The sequence below is a fragment of the Myxocyprinus asiaticus genome, chromosome 23 (genome assembly GCF_019703515.2).
Source record: "Myxocyprinus asiaticus isolate MX2 ecotype Aquarium Trade chromosome 23, UBuf_Myxa_2, whole genome shotgun sequence".
In the NCBI taxonomy this organism is placed as follows: domain Eukaryota; kingdom Metazoa; phylum Chordata; class Actinopteri; order Cypriniformes; family Catostomidae; genus Myxocyprinus; species Myxocyprinus asiaticus.
Window position 1 is genome coordinate 6,304,234 of NC_059366.1, and position 20,249 is coordinate 6,324,482.

General features: G+C 40.8%; 1 protein-coding gene across 2 annotated transcripts in view; it reads right to left on the minus strand.

Annotated features, from left to right (window-relative positions):
• Positions 1-20,249, minus strand: part of LOC127413921 (microcephalin-like) — an 82,832-nt gene that overhangs the window by 51,956 nt on the left and 10,627 nt on the right. For both annotated transcript variants that reach the window (XM_051651492.1, XM_051651491.1), the window contains exons 11-13: positions 3,741-3,778; positions 317-479; positions 80-157 (exon numbers count right to left, since the gene is read on the minus strand). In XM_051651492.1, coding sequence (XP_051507452.1) covers positions 80-157; positions 317-479; positions 3,741-3,778 — 279 coding nt within the window. The remainder of the gene's footprint in view (positions 1-79; positions 158-316; positions 480-3,740; positions 3,779-20,249) is intronic.

The window sequence follows — 20,249 nt, forward strand, 5'->3', positions numbered from 1 at the left end:
CATTCTTGTTTATGTAAATTGGACATGTTCTTGACAGGTTTCATGAGATTCAATCTGTAATAGAAATGTGTGTACTCACAGGTGCAGCAGGGAAATGATCTGAAAACTCATAAGGCTCCTCAGGAACCCACTGCCTGTGCTCCAAACACCACAGGATCTGCACAGATAGGGGAGATGAAATAACAAAATAGCATATTAATTATCACCTAAATCTTCTACCGGAACAATGTCCTGGCACCTTTAATTCTTGGAACAAATTGATCACATTTCAGAACATCCTCCTAAATACATGTGATGCCATACGGACTGTACATACCCACTCAAAGGAGAGTATCCAGCAGCCTCGTGCGATGCCCAGCAGGACATTAAGGGTCCGTCGTGGGCTTCCAGACACCACATGAGTGGTGCTTTCACACACATTTCCCACCACTGTAAAGCCACCCAGAGCCCTGACCAACTGGAAGACTACCTCCTGCTTCCTAAAACACACAAAACCATAAACTCTTACTTTACACTTGTGTCTGTCCAAGTTAAATGTTACATAACTTAAACCTAGCACCTTTAAAATATTTCAAGTAAAAGTGTTTTTAGTGTACTTTAGATCAGTGATTCTCAACTAGTGGCCTCAGAAACGGTGTATTGTAAGGACAGCGACAAAAGATGCTACAAGAGTCCAAAATAAATAAAAGAACAGATGCAGTTTATTTTGCAACCAAAATACCAACAATAAACCAGAAAAAAAAAAATTAAGATCTGAAGCATAAAGCAGGACTATGAACAAGCCTGAATACGCTTACTTGTTTCGGGACTCTTATTTTGAAATGGAGACTTGGCTCTGTTACAAAGCTTTAAGTATTTTCCAAATTATGTATTTTATAGCCTTTATATTCATCAGATTAAGGATTTTGTATGTATCTATATTTCACCAGATGAGATTTTTTTAATTATCCACAAACTATTAGCAACTATCATCATAGATGTTTGCCGATGAACAATAGTTTCAACTATCTGCACGATTAATCGGAAAAACCGATATATCGGTCTACCTCTATTAAATATGGACTCACTTGAAAATGGACAAAACTGGTTTGTGCCCAACACAATGTGTTTTATGCAGTGAATTATTGGCTGCTGAGAAAATTACAAACCAAACACTCAAACTACAAAAACGATGTCAAATTCACTATCCTAGTATGTCATGTTACTAATTTGGCAAAAATGTACAATAAGGTTTGTAAACATTTGTAAATGCATTAGGTATCATGAACTTACAATGAAAAGAATATCTATACAGCATTTATTAATCTTAATTAATGTTCATAGTTCATAATGCATTACCTAATGTTAACATATTGAACTTTCAATTCTAAAAATGTATTAGTATATATATTAAAATTAGCATTAATCAAGATTATTAAGTGCTTGAAAAGTATTATTCATTGTTAGTTCATGTTGAATAATATACACCCCCACTATCCGAAAAAGTTGGGACAGTGTGAAAAATGCTAATAAAAACAAAAAGGAGTGATTTGTAAATTCTGTTTACCCTGTGCTATATTGAAAGAGCTACAACAACACATTATTTTATGTTTTACCATGTGAATGTATTTATTTATTTTTTCTAAATATCCACTTCAAATCAGATGATTGCAACACACTTTAAATATGTTGGGACAGTCAAGTGTTTACCACTGTGTAACTTCATTATTTCTTCTGATAACATTTATTAAGCGTTTGGGCACTGAAGACACAAGTTAAAGTTAAACAAGCAGAGGGGGCCTGGGTAGCTCAGTGGTAAAATACGCTGGCTACCACCCCTGGAGTTCGCTAGTTCGCTAGTTCAAATCCCAGGGCGTGCTGAGTGACTCCAGCCAGGTCTCCTAAGCAAACAAATTGGCCCGGTTGCTAGGGAGGGTAGAGTCACATGGGGTAACCTCCTCATGGTCGCTATAATATGGTTTGTTCTCGGTGGGGCGCATGGTGAATTGAGCATGGTTGCCGCGGGGGATGGCGTGAAGCCTCCACACGCGCTATGTCTCCATGGCAACGTGCTCAACAAGCCACGTGATAAGATGCGTGGGTTGACTGTCTCAGACGCGGAGGCAACTGGGATTCGTCCTCCGCCACCCGGACTGAGGCGAATCACTATGCGACCACGAGGACTTAGAGCGCATTGGGAATTGGGCATTCCAAATTGGGAGAAAAAGGGGAAAAATCCCCCCCCCCAAAAAAAGTTTAACAAGCAGAAATTTCCCCCATTCATCCATTATGAAGGTCTTCTGCAACTGGAGACAGGCCGATCAAGCACCCAAACTCTCTGCTTGCACAGCCATGCACTTGTAATCTGGACAGTATGTGGTTTGGCGTTGTCCTGCTAGAAAGCCATTTCTGAATGCGTGTGATCGCCGTTCCCTCAGAATGGGCTCGGGAATACTTTGGTAAACCTTTGTGAGTGAACACCATTCACTGCAGCACCCACACATGCAAATTATGTCATTACTATGCAAAGGAGAAGCCATACATCAACACTGTCCAGAAGCGCTGCCGACTTCTCTGGGATCGGTCTCATCTGAGATGTAAAGTAAAACAGTGGAATCGTGTTTTGTGGTCCGGCAAGTCCACATTTCAAATGGATTTAGGAAAAAACAGCCATCATGTTCTTCGGGCCAAAGAGGAAAAGGACCATCTGATCTTTTATCAGCATCAAGTCCAAAAGCCAGTGTCTGTCATGTTATGGGGGGGTGTCTTTGCCCATGGCATGGGAGACTTGCACTTCTGTGAGGGCAACATTAATACAGCAAGATATATCATATTTTGGAGCAACATATGCTGCTGTCCAGATGGCATTTTTTCCAGGGATGTCCCTGCATTTTCCAGCAGGACGTAATGCCTAGATTATGAGAAGACATGCAGAAGCGCATGGCTGCATCAGCAGGGAGTGCGGGTGCTAGACTGACCTGTCTACAGTTATGACTTGTCTCCAATTGAGAATGTGGCGCATTATGAAGCACAAAATACTGTCCCAACTTTTTCTAAATCTGGTTGTAGTTAACTAATGTTAATGAATAAAACATTTTTGTGAAGTGTTACCAATAGTTTTGCATCTTGTTAGGCATATACAGTATGCAGCTCAATAAATATTAACATATTTCAATGTTTGATTTTAAAGGACATTGTAGTTCACTTTTGATTGATAAAGAATTTTGGTACTTTGTTGATGTCCAAGATAAAAATCTGGATCCTGAAGAAAAAGCAATAAGAACCACAGATTTATATCATTTATTTATTTGCATTTTTCATAATTTTATGAGATAAGCCGTGGTGGCAATATTCCTCAATATATTTAGTGTATCCCTCTAACTATGAAAATTATAAAGTTAGCTCATTTGCTTGGATGAACAGATTTTCACCTGATAAATAAAATTATTTCATCCTTTTCCAACCCTCATGTTGTTTCAAACCCGTATTACTTTCTCTCTTCTGTGGAACACAAAAAGAGATGTAAAGCACAATGTCAGCCTCAGTCACCATTCACTTTCACTGCATCTTATTTATATACAATAAAAATGAATAGTGACTGAGGCTGTCAGTACCTAACATCTCATTTAGTGTTCCACGGATGAAAGTAATTCTACTTTCAAACAACATGAGGGTCAGCAAATGATGACAGACTTTTCATATTTTTGGGTGAACTATTCCTTTAATGCCACAGATTAGACACATACAGATTCTGTACTTACTCAGTGGGCATGCTTGTCATTACCAAGGATCTATTTTTCTGGAAAGACAGAAACAGAAAGAATAAATTTTAATATTATTTTGTTCACTACACTTCTATTCACTAATACACTGAAAGTTTCTGATTTCATGCAACTAAACTTTCACCATCTCCGACACATGTACTCTTAAGCTGTTGTTTTGATGGAGGGTGGCATAAACCAGTAAACACATAACGGATATCTGCATATTTGGTGAACGAAGAGGAAATGAAAGCCCAAGGCCGTACGGGGGGCAGAGAGTGGATGGGAAGCATAGAACAACGTGACACGGCTTCATCCGTCCCCTGTACAACAGCTCTATAGTACAAACACATGAACGACCTTCCTCTCTATTCCCCTACAGGAAGCTAAGGTTTAGATCCATCAGTGAGCAGGGCAGCTCAAACAGCTTCATGCATAACATGTTTACAATCATTCCGGTTAATACAAGCTAAAGACATGACTCATAAATTCACTCACCCTCAAATCATTCCAAACCAGTACGACTTTCTTTCTGACGCAAAACACAAAAGGAGATTTAAAGTCATTTATCAGCGAAAACAATCTTGACGTCCGTTGCGCTACGAGAAAAAGTTGTTCACGCGTTGACACAAGAATTTGAGTTGCTTTTAGCACTATTAAACAATGCAAGCTGATGCATGGACTACTTTTATAGTAGTTTTTTTTAAGTGAGGCACTAACCACTACCATTGTACTGAAACAACGAAAAGAAGAAGTCACTTGGGTTTGGAACATGAGGGTAAGGAAATTAAGACAGAATATTCATTTTTGGGTGTTAAACTATTCTTTTAAACCTTTCCCCCTTAATAAAACAAACAAAAAGAATCCATGTCACTCATCGAATTGCCAATGGGTTGCTGAAATGTTGGTATGTTTTTCATATTCCTGTTCAACCTGAAGCAAATGAAGGTGTCCTTACTGTTGTTATAGATGTTTATTTGGAAATGAGAGCTGACACAGTTTAATCCACAGCATGTACTTTTAAACTTTTATTTTAAGACTTGGCAAAGGGAAAAAAATTATTATTTTTTTTTTTTGGTACCAAATTTTTCGGATAATTTCTGCAAAACTGTTTTAAACTAAATCAAACATACAGGGCTTCATAGACTTGCATTACGCAAGCATAAACCAGATATGATAATATAATACAGTTTGATAATATAGTGGACAGCAACAGTTGCTAAAGTAAAACTGGACAGCAACATTTTTTGGACGGTCATCTGGATACGATATGTCACCATGCCTTCCTTTTGTTTCTGGGCAAAAGCCATTGTGTTCACCATAGTTTCATTATTAGAAGTGTCTTCTAATTTTTCTTTGAGTAAATCCAAAATCCCTTTAAGGCATGTCAGGTCACTTGGTGGCCATATTGGTAATGCCTCCGGACAGCTACTTCCAGAAGACCGGAATCTCCAAAACATATTATTTTTTAACAAGAAAAAATATGAAAACAATGGTATCATAAATTGGTCTTCAGTAACTCAAATTGCACTAAAAATCTAGGTAATGCAAATGCACTTTCTATGAAAAAAAAAAAAAAACCCCAAAAAAACAGGCGATTGGCTTATTTAACTCTACTTCCAGTGTTGTGATGCCTCTATAGAATAGGTGATTGACTCTTAACTCTAAGATGGGACTACAGCCGCCATACAGCGTTACGATTTCTCCCATTCATGCGTATACACGTGACCCTTCTCTTCCCCATTTAATAGGTGTCTCTCATTACGAAGGCTACTGCTAGGTAGGATGCATCCTTTGTAGGAACCAGTATGCAGAGTGTCCTCAACTTTAACTTTTCTTCTTTAAACAAGTTGGCCTTCGTTAGACAAACAGAAACAGAACGCATCATGGTTGATATGACAGCACGCATCCCTCTCAACCTGCACGAGCACTCTGAATGAGAAAGGAATCTCTGAGGTAAACATTAGTTGAGTTATAATGATGTAGAGAGAAAATACAAAGGATTTTGCAGCTTTACTTTATCTTTATATACCATTTCAAGGGCTATTCGTTAGTTTAACCTCCTGAGACCTGGGCGTGACTGCTGTGTGCATTTTCCATTTCCCTTTTTGATTTGTAACTAGTAGCACCTAATAAACATGCAAAAAACTCAAGACTAAAGTTTTCCTAAAAATTGCTGTCCTATATGGGGACATCAGGACTAAAATGTATATAATACCAAGCTGTAGAACGTCAGATTGTTTTTGTCAAATTGTTTATAATGTTTCCAGGAGTGTTGGTTATTCATGTTTTTGAGACATTACATCAGATATTAGCATAATTAATTCTGATTCAAACTAATGGTCAGCATCATCCAATCACTGTCAACCATGTTGAAATAAAATTTAGCACTATAAATTCTGAATCTAAGTATTGATTACCATTGTACCATGACTGCCAAAAATGTTAAGTGGTCCAAACATTATCTGCAGCCTGAAACTGAACTTTTAGTCAGATTTTGGGAGTGAATGGACTTGGCTGCACAGGAAAGCTAAAGGATGCTCCCTTGCTTCCTATTTAGTGAATGACTTAACCTCCAGTGTGCTGTCTGTCTGCACTGGTATCAGAACAGTTCGAAATGCACCTTATTTTCATCCTAACTCTATATTAAGCCTCTGAAAGCAAAATTTTCAGCTTTTTGATGATAAATCACTCAAATTTTTAAAATGGCATATCGGATGAAATTAGAGACTTCTTTTGACTCAAACAGGTTTCAATGTAAAAACTTGATTAGGGTACTTACCAGATGTAGTTTTGTTGTCGTGTCCTCCAAAAACAAACTCTGTGCACCATATTGTTTTGTCACATGATGCTGTGCCTCGAAAGTTTAACCCTTTACTGACAGCACAGAGTCTTCTGATCTGAGATAAGTCAGTTTAAATTAATTTAAATTACGCGTCATAAACATTATTGTCGTAAAATGTTATTATTAAAATGTGGACCATGTTGTTCGGTGGTTGGCTGATCGCTGGATGACTGAAACTTAAGGAAGTTAAGGTGCTTAGAATGTCAAAAGAGCAACCGAAAAAAGGACACATGAACCGCAGCAGTGAAGTGAGATGACTGGATATGTGCAGTACTAAAAACTGTAGCACATATCTTATCTTTGGTAGCTGAACAAAATTTAAGCCAAATAACTGTACGTTCGATAGGTAGAGCTCTAAAAGTGACTATAGATTGCTCCCATTATAATGAATGAAGCTGCGCAAATTATTTATATTCAGTCATTTATCAGATGCTTTTATCCAAAAGCAACTTACAAATGAGGAACAAAACAAGCAATTTATCACATAAAAGTCAACAATTTCTCATTATTGAACTGCTAAGTTCTCAGAGTAGCTGGAGTAGTATAGAAGCTAGCGCAGAAGAAAGAGACAAGAAAATATTTTTATACTTAAAAAAGCAATCCTTACCTTGTCCGCAGGTCATGCAGACAGCTTTATTAAACGGCTTGAAGAGGAGCAATCCAATATTCCCGTTCTTTCAGCTGAGGAAATAATTGTGAGCATCTAAACTACACTATAATTTCACCGCCTCTCTTGCGTAGATGCTCAGTATCAACAACATGTCTGGAAAAGTCACTTCAGGTACACGTTTAAAGTTCTTGAGACAATAGGTTTGTGGAGCGGGACGTGGTCGTGTGTCTGTCATTGGGGAGAGAGGAATCATGATTGCTAATACTATACACCTGTGTCTTGTTTCAGTGATGAAGGAGACAGGCTACAAAAGGCCACCAGAGCCACGGACCAGGGGAGAGAGAGTTGCATGAAGCTGAAAAGCCACTTCTTTATTTGTGAAGCTGATTCTTTATTTGTGAAGCTGGAAAGCCTGTTCGTTGTTTGTGAAGCTGAAAAGCCTGTCCGTTGTTTGTGAAGCTGAAAACGCTTGAAGAAAAGCTGATTTACCTGGACTGTCACCTCGCTTCCCACTTCCTTCTTGCTGGAAAGTTTACACTGTTGCCACAACCCGGGAATCGAAGGAAGACTGGTCGCCATGGACACCTCACCGCTAGGCAAAGTCATCCGCGCCCTGACTAGCATCCAGAAGACCCATCACCAAGCCTTGCTTGCCCAGGAGTGACGTTTCCAGGAGCTCCTCCAGGCCCAGGCTCGGCAGGCTCTACGGAGTTGGCTAGCTCCAGGCGGATCCTCCGCCGTGACCCCGGAGGCAGCGATGAAGCTGCACCTCTTTCTGACGAAGATGGAGGCATTCCTGGGCCTCTTTGAACACTCAGCCACCGCCTTCGGCTGGCCTCAAGCCCAGTAGGCCCTCCACTTGCTACCGCTGCTTTCCGGGGAGGCCCAAATCATGGCGCAACAACTGCCAGCTGAGGACCGCCTGGACTACGTGAAACTGAAGACCACTGTCCTGCAATGGGTGGGCCACACCCCCGAACAACATTGCCAGCGATTCCGCTCCCTTATGCTGAGTGAGGTCAGACCGTCCGTTTGCATTTGCCCAACAGCTCCGGGACGCCTGCCGAAACGGGTGCTAGCCGGGGAAGGGTGCGGCATGGAGGACATAATAGAGCTGATGGTGCTGGAGCAGCTGACTGTTCGACTGCCCAGGAAAACTGCAGAATGGGTCCAGTGCAATCGCCCCACATCGGTGGATGATGCCGTCTAGCTGGCCCAAGCCCACATGGCGGCCTACCCTGAAGCCGGCAAGCAGTCCAAGTAACTCTCTCTCTCTCTTCCTTCTACTCCCCCTCCTGCCCCTCCCTCTCCACCTCTCAACTGGTTCCCGACCTTTATTTGCCCAAACCGGCAACTCACTTCCGCGGGCTGCACTACGCGCCGACCCCCTCCCCTACCTCTCTCCATCATCCTTCACAAGGTGATGTCTCCGCCACAATGGGTGCATCCGTGGAGCCTGGGCCGGTCTGTTGGAGTTGTGGGGAACCGGGACACGTCCAGGATCTGTGTCCGGTAATGGAAATGGGGATGTAGATCTGGGTCCCCAACACACCCCAGGCTGCCCCTGATCGAGCTGGGACGTATCGCATACCGGTAAGGGTTAAGGGGCGTACATACTTGGTTCATGACGGGGCTCTGGGTACAAATTACAAGGTGTTGGTAAGGTGTGTGCATGGGGATATTCACGAATACCCGGTAGTGACCACCGTTATTAAATTTCGGGGAGTAAAACATAAAGTGGAGGCCACAGTTAATTCCCGCCTCACCCATCTGCTGATTTTGGGAACCAATTGGCCAGGGTTTAAAAGGTTATTAAAAGCGCTGTGTGTGGGTGGGTCCTGCAAGCCAAAAACATGGTGTGTGACACGATGGCTGGGGAGGCGGAGCCGGGGCCATCCGCGCCTGCTCAGCGTCAAAATGACGCAGGAGGGGAATCCTACAGCATTCCCGCCCTTAGGGAATTCCCAGAGGGAGACCTCCCTCTAGAGCAGTCGAGTGACGAAACCCTTAAGCATGCCTTTGACCAAGTGAGAGTAATCGATGGCCAGCAGCTCCAGCCTGACATTGACCTCACATATCTGTACTTTTCAATTATTATGGACCGGTTGTATCGAGTGACGCAGGACACTCAAACCCATGAAAATACAAGCCAGTTATTAGTCCCAAGGAGCCATCGGGAAACCCTTTTCCAGGCAGCTCACCACAATCCTATGGCGGGTCACTTAGTACAAGAAAAGAACACTGCACCGTTTAATGGCCCGCTATTAGATAGTGTGCAGCATGCTGCGAATGTCAGTTAGTGAATCCACCAGCCACCCCAAGAGCACCATTGCGCCCGTTACCGCTAATCGAGGCCCCCTTCAAAAGAATTGGTATGGACCTCGTTGGGCCATTAGAATGGTCAGCACGCGGATATTGGTTTGTGTTAGTCCTGGTGGATTACGCAACGCAATATCCGGAAGCAGTGCCCCTGCACAACATCTCAGCATCATATCTCATGGGTGGGGATTCCGAAAGAAATCCTCACCGACCAGGGCACTACGTTTATGTCATGCACACTACGCAAACTTTATGAATTACTGGGGATTAAATCAATTAACACCAGTGTTTATCACCTGCAAACTGATGGGCTGGTGGAATGATTGAATCGAACCCTGAAAAACATGATTCGTAAGTTCGTACACGAGGATGCTAGAAATTGGGACAAATGGCTGGAACCCTTAATTTTTGCAGTCAGGGAGGTCCCGCAAGCCACCACGGGGTTTCCCCCTTCGAACTCCTGTATGGACGTCAGCTTTATGGGGTGCTTGACATCATTCGGGAGGTGTGGGAGGAAGGACCTTCCCAAAGCAAGAATGAAATTCAATATGTCCTTGATCTTCGAGCAAAGCTACACACACTGGGTCAGCTGTCACTAGTGCCCGACCGATATATCTAAAAGTCTGGTTTTCCACGGTTGAAAATTTCCTCTGAAATTGTATAGCAGAATACGGTGTAACACTGCTGCCGCTGTTTTTCTCTTGTCTCGGCAGATGTAAATGCTTCTTGTTTTACATCCTGCCAATAACTGTCTGGCAGTATTAAAATAGTCAGCATTTGACTGATACTAAACATAGAGAACTGATGTTTATTTAGCATGTTTATAATTATCAAAGATAATTATCAATTATTAAAATCAATAGAACATTGATTTGAATCCATGTTAGCTCTTTTAATCCTTCACATCAACAATCAAAGATAACCATCAAATTCAATAGAATATTAATTATTATCAAAGATAATCATTAATTATTAAAATCAAATGGAACATTGATTAGAATTAACACTAGCTTATTGATCCTTCAAATTCAACAATCATCAAAGATAATTATCAATTATCAAAATCAATAGAATATTAATAAGGATTAATATCACCGGGGCACCACCCTGGAATCAGGGAATAATAACCAGATAGTATAACAGTCTCAATATTAGATTGTTCTCTTAGGAAAATCGACATCTGAAGAATATCGACCTTCGAAAAGAAACAATGAAGGCTTGAATCCGAGCACTGACATCCCCTGTCAGCGTCTGACACAGGTGTATGCAAAACAAACCAAAACACTTCTCTCTGAAATATAACAAAGTTTATTTATGCAGTAATATCAATTAATAATCAATACAATGCAGTCAATAAACTTCCGACTTAAAACTACAAACTAAACAGTGACATGATTAGATATGGTAACCAAAATAAGCCTATAACACATGAGAGGAAGGTGTGTGTGTGTGTGAATGTGGGTGTGTGTGTGTAAGGAGTGACGCACACAAAATGGCGGATGCGACTCTCGTGAAGAGTACGTCACGCAAGATTTCCGGCCAGAGGATATGGCCGCGAATGTGGACGGAGAGAAGCCGGTCAATGGTGTCTGCCCATTTACCGCATGTCTCCGCTTGTACGATAACTTAGGGACAAAGCTGAGCTTTATCACAAAGTTATCTAATAGCCAAAAGTGTGCGAGAATGTTTGTGAGGGGTCGCATGTGTGTATGGTTAGTACGAGAGAGACAGAGAGAATAAAGTGGTGGCACCAAAGCAGGTTTCGCGATCGTGGGAGAGAAAGCAACTGTTAGTTTATCACTCAGAGATGCGATGGACGGCTCGTAAACCGTCCCGCGGTCTTTGGTTCTTTAATGGATAAACTCAGTATGCTGGTCTCACCCACGATGGCGGAAATACACAGCAGTCTAATGTGGTTGGACTACAACACAGCAGATCTCATTCGTGATAACAGTATATTACAGTAATACCTTGAGTATTATTAGCAGCAATGAGCGGACTCGGCGGTCCATAAACTGTACAAGCAATAACCTTGATACACAAGAATAACACGCTATAATATTCTATCTCTGCCCAGACGTAAACCACTTACTTGAATCGTATGAGGACGCAGTTAGAATATGTGTTCATCTGTCCTTTAACTCAGACTCGGTTCCTCGAGGCCCGGGTGATGACAGGAGGCCGTTTCCTCGCTCTGTTGGCGGGCGGTACGGCTGCTGATTCTCGGCGGGCTGGCGGAGAAATCAGGGAAGTCGACTTGATTGAAGAGGGAAGAGAACTCTTTTCTCTTCACTTCTGCAGGCAAATGGATGAAGATGAGTTAGAGTGTTCGGGGGAACACAGAGTAATCTCAACTCGTCCAGCGAGATGGAGATTGTATGGCCACAGTTTCAATACGGATGTTACTTCCTGGTGCCACGAGGCTACACCTGAGAGCAGCGATGAGCTGCGTCTACACACGGCGAGCAAAGTTGCTGGAAGCAAAGCCCGGAAGGATCTCAGAGTTATTTCTACTCCCGATGACGTCATGGTTGAGGGCCGTTCTGTTGTATGCCTCATCCAAAAGGAGCTGAGAATTTGATCCTTTAGTGAGCAAGGCTTCATGGGATTTGTAGTCTGTTTTGGACTCTCTTTGTTTGATTTTGGCGCGGTTTTTATCAGTAAGATTTATGACTTTGTGAGTGGGCCTCAGTTAGGTTTTACAACTGTGTTAGGCCTGCCTTTGTCTTATATCTGAATACATGAGGCCCAACATTTGCAGTCATATCGGTGCAAAATTGGTGAACAATCCACATAGAAAAGGTCTGTTTTCATTCCAGCTCAAAAAATTAACTATATCGCCCACCATATCGGTAATCGGTGAATCCCCCCCCATCCCATATAATTGATATCTGTCTCAAAAATCCCATATCGGTTGGGCTCTAGTTGTCACAACAGAATTTGCTCCAAACTCAAGAGACACAAAGTCGGCTCTAAAACAGGGGTGCCCAGCTACGGGAATTTGCACCGGGAGACAAAGTACTTGTATTACTCCCCATGTCGAGCTCAAAATTACGAACCAAGTGGCAAGGACCCTTTGAGGTTAGACGGTGAATCGGGGACCTTGATTATGAGGTTAAACGAACGGATTGAGGCGGAGCACGTCAAATTTACCACCACAACCTCCTTAAATTATGGAGAGAGGTGGTCCCTGTGTCCATGGCGATGGTAGTTACGGAGAGGGCGGAGCTTGGGCCGGAAGTGAAGTTCAAAGTCGATCCTTTCACCCTGGTCCCTTGTGGAGACCACCTCTCACCGTCCCAGCTCACGGATGTGGCCAGGTTGCAAAAAGAATTTGCGGACGTGTCCTCTCCTCTTCTCGGTTGTACTAACCTCATACAACACCATATCGAGACCCCACCGGGAGTGGTTGTGCGTAGTTGGTCATCCCGCATACGCGAGCACAAGATAAAGGTGATTCGGGACGAATTAGAGGGACGAATGCTTGAGATGGAGGTAACAGAAGAATCACACAGCGATTGGGCCAGCCCGGTTGTTCTTGTACCTAAGAGTAACGGGTCAGTCCGGTTCTGTGTTGATTACCGGAAAGTCAACGCGGTGTCTAAATTGGACACATACCCAATGCCCCGAATTGACGAACTGTTCGATCGGTTGGGTGCGGCTCAATTTTACTCGACACTGGATTTAACAAAGGGATATTGCCAGATCCCCTTAACTCCATTATCCCGAGAGAAAACGGCCTTTACCACACCGTTCGGATTACACAAACTCCCATTTGTTATTCTTTATATCCTTGAAATAGTCTATAAAACATTATTTAAAATTATATTTTATTATAATTTTACATATATATTTTACACCTATTTACAAAAGGTACTTCAACTTGGGAATGACCATTTCATGCATTTAAACATCATATTTTCGGGTAAACCTTTGTCATTTTTCAGAGAAATGAAGTACAGTATGTTTAAGTTGGCACAAAGAATTGTGGTTTGTAAGTGCTAATGAAGGCTACAGCTCCTGCATTCTCTGAATTCCTGTGAAAGTCGCATTCGAAGTGTCTTCCTTGCTTTTCTGAAACGAGACAGCCTCTATAACGTATGCGGCCGACTAATGTGATCTCCTAAGCACAAATCCTTTGAAATGAGACAGTTAATGTCTCTGGCAATTCCATAAGAACGCAACATGCTAAAAGGTAAGAGATGTCAAGCCAAGGTTTAGGAAAGAGGCTGGAAAGTGAGGTCATTTGTGCAGAAAGGACAAGCTGAGATTTGAGCTGATTTGTTCAGTTATTTTAGTCAGTACCTTCTGAAGTACAGCACTGCTGCCAGTGCACAACACAGGACATGTACAGGAGCATGAACTCAGGGCAAAGAACTGGTGTGTACTTTAAATGGGTGCTTGTTTCCAATAAGCTCTGCAAAATTGAAGGAAATTCTTTTGAGTATGACACATCAAGCTTGGTGCCCAGTTCATGCACTCTGATATGAGGCCTCTATTCACAGAAAGAGGGTCAACCTCTGTTTTAGCCTTTCCCAACAAAAATATCAAAAGGTTAATCGATTAGATCTGAAGGATTGCAAGCTACTGTAGTGTAGCAGCCCACTTGACAACATCTACAAATTCAAAGCTGAAGTGTATAACTCCAGCGCCGCCTGAGTCACCAAATAGAATTGCAAAAATAAACATTGTTTTCAAACAGCTTTTTTGAACACTTCCCTCATCAGCATCGTCTGGCCCTAAACTCATGCCATTGACTTATTAAACAGAGCCATTTTCAGAGCCTACTCTTAAAGCTGATAGAATACGCATTTAAAATTTATGTTTTTTCTCTTCTGGAAAAATTGACCATACATTTTGATGACTCATCTCACACAAATGATTTTATCCACTTTTTTGTCCAATAAAACTCTCAAAAACAAAAAACAAAATGTCCCTCCCTTGAATATCACCTGACTCTAAATAGCAATTACAACATTGTAAGGCTGATATATATATATATATATATATATATATATATATATATATATATATATATATATACACATACATACATAAATATACATACATATATAAATATACATACATATATTTATATATACACATACATACATACATATATATATATATATATATACACACACACACACAAACACACACACATTTATACAGTATATGCACACAGTTGAAGTCAGAAGTTTACATACACCTTAGCCAAATATATTTAAATTCAGTTTTTAACAATTCCTGACATTTAATCATAGAAAACATTCCCTGTCTTAGGTCAGTTAGGATCACTACTTTATTTTAAGAATGTGAAATGTCAGAATAATAGTAGAAACAATTATTTATTTCAGCTTTTATTTCTTTCATCACATTTCCAGTGGGTCAGATGTTTACACACACTTTGTTAGTATTTGGTAGCACTGCCTTTAAATTACTTAACTTGGGTCAAACGTTCTGGGTAGCCTTTCACAAGCTTCTTACAATAAGTTGCTGGAATTTTGGCTGGTGTGACTGAGTCAGGTTTGTAGGCCTCCTTGCTCGCACACGCTTTTTCAGTTCTGCCCACACATTTTCTATGGGATTGAGGTCAGGGCTTTGTGATGGCCACTCCAATATGTTGACTTTTGTCCTTAAGCCATTTTCCTACAACTTTGGAGGTATGCTTGGGGTCATTGTCCATTTGGAAGACCCATTTGTGACTGAGCTTTAACTTCCTGGCTGATGTCTTGAGATGTTGCTTCAATATATCCACATAATTGTCCTTCCTCATGATGCCATCTATTAAGTGCACCATTCCCTCCTGCAGCAATGCACCCCCACAACATGATGCTGCCACCCCCATGCTTCACGGTTGGGATGGTGTTCTTCGACTTGCAAGCCTCACCCTTTTTTCTCCAAACATAACGATGGTCATTATGGCCAAACGGTTTAAATTTGTTTCATCAGACCAGAGTACATTTCTCCAAAAAGTAAGATCTTTGTCCCCATGTGCACTTGCAAACTGTAGTCTGGCTTTTTTATGGCAATTTTGGAGCAGTGGCTTCTTCCTTGCTGAGCAGCCTTTCAGGTTATGTCGATATAGGACTTGTTTTACTGTGGATATAGATACTTGTCTACCTGTTTCCTCCAGCATCTTCACAAGGTCCTTTGCTGTTGTTCTGGGATTGATTCGCACTTTTCACACTAAACTACGTTCATCTCTAGGAGACAGAATTTGTCACCTTCCCGAATGGTATGATGGCTGCGTGGTCCCATGGTGCTTATACTTGCATACTATTTTTTATACAGATGAATGTGGTACCTTCAGGCATTTAAAAATTGCTCAAGGATGAACAAGACTTGTGGCGGTCCAAATTTTTTCTTTTGATTTTCCCATGATGTCAAGCAAAAAGGCACTAAGTTTGAAGCTAGGCCTTAAAATACATCCACAGGTACACCTCCAATTAGACAACTAGCCTATCAGAAGCTAATTGGCTAATTGCCTAAAGACTTGACATCATTTTCTGGAATTTTCCAACACAGGCACAGTTAACTTAGTGTATGTAAACTTCTGACTAGTGCTGAAACGATTAGTCAACGTTATCGACAACATCGACATTTCGTTGTCGAATAGTCATTTGATCTCATTTAATGTAATATGAGATCATATTACACTGTAATGATGATGCGCGAGAGCAGCACTGCAGTTCGTGCCTGACTGAGGAGAGGAAGGATTACACAGCTCACAGTCCAGACGCACTCTAAACTTTCCAAACAGCTTCAGGTGATGTAGATCGTGGGAATTGGGGAAGTATGAGGGAATTATACAAAAATACCAAATAAGTAAATACAGAAGCACTCTCGTTGTGGAATAAGCGGAGCCGCTACTCCGCTGAAACAAAATTTGCAAGTCGAGCATCTTTCAAGGAAACACACCGGCATTACATCTTTATTGCAGTAATATTGAATTCGTTATAGCTTATTAAAGTTCAAATAATATGGAAGCAGATCATGTAAATATCTACAAACTCCGAAACTGCCATTTCTCTGTGCGGTCAGCGCCACTTCTATGAGTTGCGCGACTTCGATGAAGGCACAAGCTGAATAGTCGGTTAAGAGCTAATGATTAACTGTTGCAATAATCGCTCTAATAGTTGAATAATCGCTCTAATAATCATTAGATTAGTCGATTATCAAAATAATCGTTAGTTGCAGCCCTACTTCTGACCCACTGGAATTGTGATAAACAATTGTTGGAAAAATTCCTCACGTCATGCACAAAGTAGATGTCCTAAATGACTTGCCAAAACTATAGTTTGCTAATATGAAATCTGTGGAGTGGTTAAACATTTTTTTAATGACTTCAAGTGTATGTAAACTTCTGACTTCAATGCAAATTTCGTCATTAGCACAGTCCATGCAGCCTGACCGCATGTGTCCCTGATTTTCTCGACTGGCAGACCCGGTCCTCATCAGTGCGCCATGCATGCATGCGCTGGCCATTGACAGTACTAAAAGAGTATCACAAAGCAGCTGCAGTGGGCATGCGTCAAACGCGTTTGTAGAGGACTATACTCAGGCAATGTGGTCGGCCGGGAAAAACAAAGTAGCCTATATCCAGGCCTTTTAAGTAGTATTGTTTAATTATCCTTGTGATGCGCATTTTTCCATCTCATCTTTGAAATGAAACCAAAAAACACCCAATAAATTTTTATTAGTAACATCATTTCCGAGATTAATAATGCTTCTGAACATGTATTCAGTGCGGCTGGAAACATCATAACCCCAGTGTGATCCTCTCAAAGACCGGACAATGTTCTTTCTTTTTTATGTTGAAAAAAATAATAAAAACATCTCACAATTTAAAAACTTTCAGCCAAGGTAGCACTGAACATAGCATTGTTCGGTAGGTGTATGATTACAGAGACTATTTAGCCCAAGACATACGACTTTTATTAAAATCAATGGCAGAAATTGGAGTGCCAAATACGGCCGCTAAAGAAAAGGAAGCCCCACCTTACAGTTAAAAGAGCCACTCACTTCTTTTTAAATGCATCCCAATGCAGGAGACCAGAAACACACGCTTATCTGGAGAGATTCTGCATTTCACTACGTACCAATGTTGAAGTTTGGTGAACTCTCAACTGCAAATTTGTGACGAGAAGACCTGTGTAAATGTCAATGCAATGGATTTCTGACTAATTTCAAATGTGGTTTGTGTGATCGGATCACAAAACACTTTGGACCCCTTTTACATGCATTGTACGCACAGTTCACTTGTGAAATGAAAGTTACAAAGTGTAAACAGGGCCTTTGTGACTTTCACTGTCATCAAAGGGAAAATCCAAGAGAAGAAGCTTCATCCTGCTCATGGCTGAGTGAGACCTCTCCCAAACTTATCACACCTGACATCAGAATCAGCGATGAGGTCATCCACTCGCATTCTTACATCCACAATATACCTGCTGATAGGTATATTCAACTCAAATCTTGTCAAATAAAGAGGTATGGGAATGCACGATGACAAACGTCCATCTGTGAATTCTTCACCACAATGGAATACACCCCACGTGAACTTCTGATAAAGCTAAATTTACTCAGTGACACAGTTCAAGCAGAAACGAAATCAAACAGAGATGGCGTCTGCAGATGTAAGCTCTGCAGCAGGAGGGAGTTTTGTTCAGGCTGAGGGAGCGCAAAAAGAGAACATGGCCAGGTGCATGTCACAGACACAAAGAAAACACACAGGAAGCCAGGAAGGCAACAAAGAGACAAGCATATAACAACTGCTTCAAAGCCAAGTACTACGCTTCATTACTGGGCCGTGCCATACTGAACCACGGAGATCAGGGCGAAAGGCTGAAAACTCTGTCTTCAGCTGGCACCAAGAGTAAAATACAACCTTAAAGAGTTCAATTCTTGTTTATGAAATAAATGCTGGTTAAAATGTAAAAGTGGCAAAAGATTGCACATAAAAAAAATTAAAAAAAAACTCTTTTTGATCCGTGAATTTTCATGTCTTTTCCATTCCTTTTTAGTCAGATTTCAGGATCAGGGCTTTTAAAAACACTTTATAGAGATTGCACTCACAAAATGCAATTTCTAGCCAATGCATAATGAGAAAAAATTATATTCAATATAAAAATGTACTTGACCTTGTAAGATTTTGTACATTTTCAAGAATTTTCCAGTCCTGGAAATGTTTTAGGTTTTCCATGACCGTGGGAACCCTGAATCTAGGATCCAGCAATGCTAAAAGCAGATAACAAAATACAACTTGTTATATATCATAATTGCCAATTATTTCCCTTCATACTGTAACTGCGATCAGTTACATTACGATGCAATACAGTTGGGTGGATCAACTGCATGCCATATGTTTTATTTAGGCTACGCATCCAAAACGATTTAAAAACAGTTTCTGAATTACTTAATAGCCTTTTATCAGTTAATGAGGACTAATTGTGGCATAATTGTAATCTCATTATTCATTTGATTACTCGTTCAACCCAAAATAGGCTTATTAACTTTAAAAATGGAGGAGAAAACTCTTCAGTTTTGTTGCCGACATCAAATCGAATTGTACAGTATTTTGCCACACATTCATAAATCACTTAATAGAAGATCATGAATAAAACTACACACGGTAAAATAAATCAGACTACATTAAATACTGGTTCACTTGCATGTGAACATGGAAAAACAGTGGAGTTCATGCAATGAATTATCGGTTTAATAAATACAATAAATATGGGTGTTTTTTCAACTTCGAGCACTTTCACATGTTTGTCTCCTTGACAAGCTTAAGTCTGAATATTTTAGAGGGATCAGACGCAAGTCTGATCATCATCTGGCCCTTAACCATCAAATGGCAGTTTATTTTACCTCTGACAATGGAATTGCCCTAATTACTTCAATGCTTATCAATTGCTGGGTTTCCATCCAAAATGTTTAGCATTTTTTAAGCGCATTTCTAAAAATTAGACTAAAGAAAATACTAATCGTTGTGCATTTCCATCCACTACGTAATGCACATTATCATGAGGAAGCAGCCTCGTCATGATGGAGCAGCTGAATAACCTCTCCCTGTTTTGAAAGCTATTTTACACTATTTTTACTCAAAATTCACTAAAATCATTCATAATCAATCAACATTTTTTTTCCGTTAACAAGACTATTGGTAGATTTCAGAATTGAAACAAGGACGAATTAACACTTCTGGTTGTTTGCTAAAATGGCAAGTCAATGCTGGTAATCTCCAATTGGCCATAAGTTGGTAGATATATGTGGCCGCTCTAACACTATTCTTACAATTGTTTTTTTACCAAATGAAATAGCAAAAATAATGAATGTTTTCAGACAGATTTCCCTAACACTCCCTCCACCATTGGTTGCCCACACTGATAATCCAAGCCAATAACTCACACCATTGGTTGAGCCAGTGTTAGTGTTTTTTGCCCTCTTCGAGCATTTCACAGCTTAAATACAATAAAATAGGCATCCGGTACGGGACGTCTTCATTTCGGCCAAAATACGGATACCTGGGAGCGCACGTTCTCAAAACTGTTCTAGCGGATTGTGAGGACCCACTTTATTGACCAGCTGTGGGTTAAACACTTCCGAATGACAAGCACTATGTTCAAAGAATTGTGTGCCAAGATCGGACCTTTCGGTGGGCTAGTCACATCAAGCTATCGCACACTCATAACACGTTTCCATCACCTTAATGCGCATTTTTCTAATGAGAAAC